At 53.5% G+C, this 8398-nt stretch overlaps 1 protein-coding gene across 1 annotated transcript in view; it reads right to left on the bottom strand.

Annotated features, from left to right (window-relative positions):
• Positions 1-8398, bottom strand: part of KCNMB2 (potassium calcium-activated channel subfamily M regulatory beta subunit 2) — a 177047-nt gene that overhangs the window by 7608 nt on the left and 161041 nt on the right. Inside the window, exons 3-4 of the mRNA XM_006162723.3 lie at positions 3142-3312; positions 10-36 (exon numbers count right to left, since the gene is read on the bottom strand). Coding sequence (XP_006162785.1) covers positions 10-36; positions 3142-3312 — 198 coding nt within the window. The remainder of the gene's footprint in view (positions 1-9; positions 37-3141; positions 3313-8398) is intronic.

Raw genomic sequence — 8398 nt, 5'->3', positions numbered from 1 at the left:
TTCAGCAGGGCGCACTGGGACTCCTCGGTCCACACGCTGCAGAGAAAGGGGGCGTGTTGCCGGTCCGGGCCAGCGGGCGGTTGGGGCTCGCTCCCCAGCTCCCGACCATGAAGATCTTTTCCAGATCCATGCTACGGCCCGTGTAAAGCCTATGCCTTTAAGAAGAGTGGCGTTAGGCAAACGTAACAGCGATTTCGGCACCGGAGAGCTTCTGCAGTGACCCCGTTCCCACGGCTTGGCTCAGGCTGAGACTTCTCCTTACAGAACTCGCTGGCAGGGTTAGGGCGCATCGTAAATCACAGTGCCTACTCGCCCTTTTCCAGGTAGCGGCTTCCTGCGAGCCCAGTCCTAACCCCGCTGGCGTTTCCTCGTCCTTTCTCCAGCCCAGCCACTGCCCCAGCCCAGCGTGTAGGCCAGGGGTCCGAGGGAGAAGAGGAAGGGAGATGGGGAAGGGTGAAGGGGCTTGGCATCCAGTTTGACAGACAGAAGGACAAGGAAACCGTGCCTTAAGACTTTCTAATACGAAAAAAAGATAACGGGGCCTCTTGATTACACAAGAGCATCATTAATTGCATCCCTCTTTACCCTAACGGGCACTTTCCATAAACGAGCTTCTTCTGCCCTCTCAACAACCTGTAAGTTGGGTGTTAATTGCTTTTAAAGGTGAGTGAGCTGAGCTCAGAGAACTCGGGTGATACAGGGGCACAGAGCTAGGAAGTGGGGGCTGCGATTCTCGGGTCTGCATTTCCTTATGCCAGGTCCTCTCGGGCTGAGCTGCCTCTTCATGGACACAGCTCCCTGAAGATTATCAGGCTAGAGGTGCCCTGGGGCTGCTCAACCGGAAAGACTCCAGCTGCCCACGTGTCAGCGTCTCACTGAAACCCTTTACCTCTCTGCTCAAGGTTAGTGTTTGTAATTAGAAAGCAACAACCAGCATCGATGTTTTGCTCCCAGGCATGAGCTGATTACCATAGCGATGGGAAAACAACATGTTTCTTGCAGATTAATACCCTTTTGCTGGACGCTGGAACAACAGCCTGTTTGTATGTGTGACATTTGATGCCGGGGAGGGATCGTAAACCCGACCCCCTCAGGTGTGGTAAATTGTGTTCCCTGGAACATGGGGGTCAGATTTTGCTTATGGAGTGAGCAGAATAGTCTTCGATGGCTCCGCGTGACGTGAGGCCCTCGAGTGCAGAGTGGGATCACTCTGTGCAGACCGGAGGCCCCAGAGCAGGATTGGGATCACTCTGCATAGACGGGAGGTCCAGAGCAGGGTTGGGATCACTCTGTGCAGACCGGATAGGTCGTTGCGTGCAGAGTGGTATCCCGCCGCGCAGACGGGAGTCCCTCGAGTGCAGAGTGGGATCACTCTGTGCAGACCGGAGGCCCCAGAGCAGGATTGGGATCACTCTGCATAGACCGGAGGCCCCAGAGCGGGGTTGGGATCACTCTGTGCAGACCGGAGGCCCCAGAGCGGGGTTGGGATCACTCTGTGCAGATGGGAGGCCCCAGAGCAGAGTTGGGATCACTTTGCACAGATGGGAGGTCCCAGAGCAGGGTTGGGATCACTCTGCATAGACGGGAGGCCCCAGAACATGGTTGGGATCACTCTGTGCAGACGGTAGGCCCCAGAGCGTGGCTGGGATTGGGAACACCGGCCTGAGGCACCAGTGCTCTCCCTGGGAATGGGCACAGCTGGCAGCCCCCGGAGTCAGGGTGGAGCTGCCATGGTAGGAAAGGACACCTTAATTCTAGCAAATCGCTTTCAGCCAGATTGTGCTTCTGAAGTGACTGTTAATTTCGAAGGAGAAACGAATGCCACAAAACGGTCTGACTTTCTTTTGGGTTGAAATCTCAGCTTTTCATTGGAGAGGATCTCGTCTCTTTAAGCTGAGCCCTGTGAGACCCCCAGTGCACGGATGCTGGCTCCTCTGTGTGTCAAGCTCTGACTGTGGGCAGCGCTAGCTGGGGGGGTTGAGTACGTGGCTTCCAGGGGAGACCGCGCTTGCTATCTCAGCCCATTCGGTAAGCCCAGGATAAAGGTTAAAATGAAGAGGGTTTGAAATCGGTCACTGCTATTACTTTTTAAGAGAGATTTTTTTGCTATAGGGTGCGTGTACTCAACAGAGAGACAGAGACAGAGAGAAAGTGAGAAATCACCCCGAGAGGATGGCCACACCACCATCTCTTCTCCATTCTCCTCCTGGGATTTTGGGAATGCATGCACATGCGCTCAGTGAGTTCCAAGCCACCAGATCCGGGACTTAAGTGCCTTAACTGCCATGCCACCTGCTGGCCCCCAAATTGGTTATTTTTGAAAAGATGGAAAAGAAAAAAAGATGATTCAAAGCAGTCTCACCTTGAAAGCGTATTTGACTCACCTTGGGACCTTTAAAAGCTACTGTTAGGACCAGCAGATGGCATAAGAGTTACGTTGCTCGACTCCTACGTAGTCGACTGTGGTTCGAGTCCCTGACCCAGTGGCTTAAAACTCATGCTGGGTGCGTGTGCATGTGTGCCCCAAATCCCAAGAGAAGAATGAAGGAGAAAGGGTTGTGGTATGGCCATCCTCCTGGGGTGATTTCTCGCTCTGTCTCTCTGTCTCTCTGGCGAGTACAAGCGTCCTATAGCAAAAAAATCTCTCTTAAAGTAGCAGTAAATAAATAAATAGAAAAGAAAAAACAAACAACAAAGCTACCGGTGACTAGGCCTCCTTGCAGGCCAGTGGAATCTGAGTTTCTGGGGTGGCGGTGCTGGGACCGCGTCACTGCTGTGGAGGTGAGGGAGGGGTGGGGTGGGGGGAAGAACGAGGGCGGAGAACAGACAGAAGCGAAAAGTGGCAAGAATAGGGACTGCCGTGAGCAGGGTGTGGGTCTGAACGTAGCCTCTGCCACGTGCGAGCACAGTGACTGCACGGACGACCCTCCTCTGGCCTCGGTTTGCCGCCGTAATAAGGAGCGTGTCCACCCCCTTCCGGAGTCGGCGTGGGCGGGTCCCTGGTGCAGAGGAGGCAGTTTATAGGGAGAGCTTTATTGCAGCTGTCCGGGCGACATTACTGAAAAGGTCCTCAGCGTTCTTCCTGGGATGGGTGAGGAGGCCGCCGGGGGCCACGGGGCAGGGCGGGGCGGGCAGCCTTACCTGTGCAGGTAGGAGCGCAGCAGCGTGATCCCCAGCAGGAAGTACATCATGACGGAGCACACCATCATGGCTAGCCCCAGGAGGATGGCCCGGTCCTCTCCTGCTTTCAGGGCTGTGACCGTTTTCCTTTTGTCCAGGAAGTCGTGGTCCCTGATCTTCTGGTATATGTTTCTAGAGGTGGAGACAGCACAGTCTTACATGAGCCCACAGTCAGTCAACGCAGCCCTGAGGAGGGGCGAGCCGCGGGGGTCCACACGGCCACGGCACCCACCGGGTCCCACGTGCCCAGCGCCTCCTGCACGCACGCTGGCACACGCGCCGCCAGGCCTGAGCGGAAACGGGCCCCTTCCCTTCCCTTGCTGTGGCCGAAGTCTCGAGGCAAATTCATTTTCCTCTCCTCCAAGTTTAAGAAAGAAAACAATCCCCTCAACGCTTCGGTGTGTTGAGTTTACCGTTTGACCTAAAACTGATTGTCATCGATCTTTTCATAATTCCGATCGCCTAAGGGAGTATTAATTCAAATAGCTGGCAGCTCACATCGGGAACCACACACTCAAGCCCTCATTTCCTCAGCAGTGATAGAAATATTCTGCTCACCGTTCTCCCAGGCTCGGGGTCCCCAGGGCTCTGCCCCCAGATGTCCCAGCTGCACGTGGAGCGCCCCGCCTGTGTCCTCAGGCCTGTGTCCTCAGGGAGCACTCGCGCTCCAGGCTGGACCCCTCGACTCTGGACTGTCTCCCGAGTATTTCCTTTTTATTTCAGAGCGGCAGCGTAGAGGAGGGACGGGCATGTGCTTGAGCGAGCTGACCCGGTTCAGAGCCCGCCTCGGCTGTCCCTGCCGCGCGGGGGCCGTCCTGGTCCCTCTCCTGCTGAGGGGAGAGGGTGTCTACGTGGCCGTGGTGGTGGGAGCGTGAGACCTCAGGAACTGTCCCCGCTCAGGTCTGGGGAGGAAGCCTCGGCTCAGTGGGGGAGCCTGGGATGCCCTACCATCGCCCCTGCTTGCCAAGGGGTCCCCCAGGAGATGAACAGGGGGCGCGGCGGGAAGGGGGCTGGGTCTGGAGTGAGGTCGGAGGGACTCAGAAGAGGAAGGAGAGGCACGAGACCGTGGGGAAGGTGGCGCGCAGGGTGGCGGCTGGTGGCGGGGGGGGAGCCAGTGTCCTGGCTTCGTTTCTAGAAGGGAACTTTGTGGGGCGGTGGGGGCGGGAAAGTTGCTGGCCCCCAGGGCCTGGGACAGAAAGGAGGACAAATGGAACCCTAGCACAGAGAGAGACCGTCCAGGCATATTTTAGCTTCGGGCAAAAAGCCGACATGCACGAGCATCTCTTCAGATCTCCCGTTAGAATTTTTGTCACTAATTACTCCTGCTGCTCGGGAAATGACCCAGAACGAAGTTTGGTGTGAACTTGCAGGGGTGGCAAGAGCGGCGTCCACACAGCTGGTGCCCCGAGGGCTGGCATTTAGCTGGGCGCTCCAGGATGGCCTCCAGGCTGCTGTCGGCCGTGCTGGTGGGCTGGTCCGTCCCGACCTGGTGGCTAAAGCCTTTGCTCTCGAGGAGGGCGAGAGTGTGTGCACTCCATGTATTTCAGCCAGGTTTGGGGCAGAGTATTTCTCCAGCTAGTTATTGGTGTACGACATTAACTGACCCGTTTATTACTGCGGTTACTTGACAGTCCTCATGAGGTAGTTCATGCGGATCTTATGCCTCTTGTGAGGAGCGAGTCTTTGTAGGAGTCAAAGCTAAGGAGAGACCTTGGTCCGTCCTGCCTCTCCCCGCTCTCCCTGACTCCGGGCTGCTCCTGTTTGTCCCAAAGGCCCGGAAAGCCCGTCTTCAGCCCCAGTCCCCGCCAGTGCCCTGGCTTAGCTGGCCTGCCCTCCCGACGGCTGTCGCTGGTAATCACCCTCTAAGTTTCTCCATTCCTTTTTGGAACTGTCTTTGAAAACTGTAGGATTTACATCAAAGTTCTTTGAACTCGGCCTTTCAGGAGCTTGAGGTAAGCCCTTACACACCGGGAATAGGCGGGGGGAGGGAGCCCCTGAAACGGAAGGGCGGGGCCGAGTCTGGCAGGTCGCAGACTCGCGGCAGAGCGACGCGTGACGTTACTCTGCCGAGGCTGTTCACCAACGTGAGTTTAACTTTGATGACTGACGTTGACATCTGCATTTCCTGCAGATGAGAGCCAGAAAAGATGGAACAGTCACCCCGCGGCTGGGCTGGCACCCGCTCCCTGCGTCACTCTGTACCCGTAAAAGAGACGCGGTGACATCGTCAGTTATGTCACCGGAATGAGAAGCATACAGGTGATTCAGACAGGAATCGCAACTTGGGAGTGTAACAAATGTCCCCCATGTGCTCAGGACTGCAGAGACGGGGAGACGGCCGGACCCCACACGACCCAAAGGCGCCTGGGACATCGGGCCACTGCCCAGCCGAAGGCAGGTGGGTGAGGGGTGGGCCGGAGCCGTGGAGCTCATCAGGACGTGACTGCCGAAGTAAGGGAGGGACGCATGAACGAGGCGCGAGCGCGGAGTTCAGCTGAGGTACACAGGCTTATCTTGAATTATGGAGCCATTCACAGAGCAAGGGAAGTACAGGAGAGGGGCGTTTGTCCAGCCCAGAGGAGCAGGGCAGACAGCCAGGGCTGAGGTTGGAGAGGCTTCCGAAGGAGCAATTCCCTGTGCAGAATCTTAAGGTTGAAAGGGAGTTAACCAGATGGGACAGAGTCAGGGTGTTCAGAGAGGACTCACTGGAGGAGGGTGGGGGCGTGGACTTGCACGGTGAGTGTCAGAACTCCAGCACTGTGGGATTGGGACAGAGTCAAGGTGTTCAGAGAGGACTCACTGGAGGAGGGTGGGGGCGTGGACTTGCACGGTGAGTGTCAGAACTCCAGCACTGCGGGATTGCTAGGGTAATGCAGGGCAGGTGAACAGGTGGAAAGGCAGGTACCGTCCTCAAGGGTTTCTAAGTCGTCCTGAAGACTACACCTGTGTCCCGTAGTTGACGGATGCTGTCAGAGGGTGGCAGGATGAGCACTGAGTTCCGAATGACCGTCTGCTGCTGTGTGGAGGTCAGAGCAGGAAAGGGAAGGGCACAAGTTCATTTTAACCTCCGTAGTTGGATAACTTATAAGCTAATAGTTTATGAGGCTGTATATGTGCACATACGGATGCAAAGGTAAGAAACGCAGGCAAGATTTTCACTCACTGAAATTCAGATTCTCTCGGCAGTTATCTTATAAGGAGAAAAATAATCAGGTTAAGGTAGGAAAAGGTCACTTATAAATTCATTTGTTTATTCTTTAGTCAACATTTTTAAGGGTTTATATGGTGAGACACACCTTGCTGAGTCCTGGGGTAACAGAGAGAATAAGACATGGTGTTGTGAGGGAGCAGAGTGAAGTGTCAGTTGTGACCATGTGTGGCGGAGGTCGGCCGTGACAGCGCGTGGCAGCGAGGGCGATGGCGGAGGTTGGTTGTGACACCGCGCGGCAGCGAGGGCGATGGCAGAGGTTGGCCGTGACAGGCGGCGCCGGCCGTGCCAGCGCGTGGCAGCGAGGGCGATGGCGGAGGTTGGTTGTGACACCGCGCGGCAGCGAGGGCGATGGCGGAGGTCAGCCATGACAGCGTGTGGCAGCGAGGGCGATGGCGGAGGTGCATGAAGGGCGTGAGCCACTATACTGAGGCCAGTTTGCCGAAGGATCAGGTACCGAATGGCTAATTCAGCCAAAGCCAATTGATTCAAGGATCAGTGTGCTAAATGAAGAATTTGTGTACTTTGCCATGCTTAGATTTAAAGAAGACTTATTTTAAGAAGTATGGTTTTGAACAGAGTAAATGAATATGAATAACATTTTCTTATGAATATTTTAAGACTATCTTTAAAAAATACACCCAATCATAAAGTATACACTTCTTTTTTTTTTTTTTAAAGAATTATTGTGTTTAACTTTATTTACTTATTTTGCTTATTTTTTAATTTGACCAGAGAGGACAGAGTGAGAGTGAATGAGAGATAAAGAGAGAAAGAGAGAGAGATAGAAAGTGAGAAAGTGAGAAAGTGAGCCACCAGGTCCGAGACTCAAACCACAGTGAGCTATATGGGAGTCCAGTGCCTTAACTACCACACCACCTGCTGCCCCAAAGTATACACTTCTTCTGGATATATTCCTCTCAGCAGTATTTTAAGATCAATTTGATTTTTTTAGAAGCTAAGTTTCCTAAGGAGGCTTCGTTTCTTTAGAAATGTATTCTTAGGAGAAATACATTCTTATGGATATATTTAAAGATTCATCTTCCCCAAATATGTGTGGAATATCTTTCTAATAGCTATAGCAAAATGTATTCTTAGGAGAAATACATTCTTACGGATATATTTAAAGATTCATCTTCCCCAAATATGTGTGGAATACCTTTCTAATGGCTGTGGCAGAAGTGCAGCATTCCCGTGCCAGCCTTCCAGTTTATGCGATTCCCCCATCCACCTTAGTCGTTTGCTGTTTTGCTAATATTTTATCAAATATCACTGAGATTTTTGTGGCAATGTTCACATTTTGACCACTTTGATGGATGTGTCAACTTTATCAATTAACCAAACTTTGTTTCTTTCACCTATTTATGAAAGTTATGATAATTGATTTTGGATGGGAATTTAACAGCATTTTGAAAATTCTGGGCTGTTTTATTTGAACAGTTTTACTTTCATCCTTGTGATACAGTTTACCAAAGGCTTAATTGTCTCTGCCCTCATTCTGTTACCGCAGCAGGAGAGGTCTGGGTGAGAGTGGGGGGGCGGGCTGCATTAGGGGAAGTTGAAGGGGAGAATCAGCCGAGCATACAGTCTCACCTGCTGATCCGGAGACGGGGAGGCCTGGGGCGGGGAGACCAGGAGGGAGGAGAGACAGTCAGGAGAGGGTGCCTAGGACAGAGAGAGGGAGGTAGGTGGGGAGAGAGAGAGAGAGAGGCCACAGAGACTGAGAGACGGGGAGAGCCTGAAGGTCCCTAATCCGGGCACTCTGTCACCTTTCTGGTCCCTGCCAGTTGATGTGGGTTATTATAAGACCGTGTAAGTAGTTCTAGAGCAGTACAGCCATCACAAAAAGTTTTGAGTAAATAGCTAAGTTTGATAAATTCATCAAAATTATTGCCTAGCAAATGGATTTTTTTGACAAATTGGCTCGCGGCAGTCTGGCCACCACTTTACGAGCCTCCCTTGAAATGGACCGTAAGTGGCTCAGCGGCAGGGGAAAGGGGGGGGGCGGGT

Source organism: Tupaia chinensis, unplaced genomic scaffold (genome assembly GCF_000334495.1).
Source record: "Tupaia chinensis unplaced genomic scaffold, TupChi_1.0 Scaffold140400_1, whole genome shotgun sequence".
NCBI lineage: Eukaryota > Metazoa > Chordata > Mammalia > Scandentia > Tupaiidae > Tupaia > Tupaia belangeri.
This window is presented reverse-complemented; position numbering and strand designations above follow the sequence as displayed.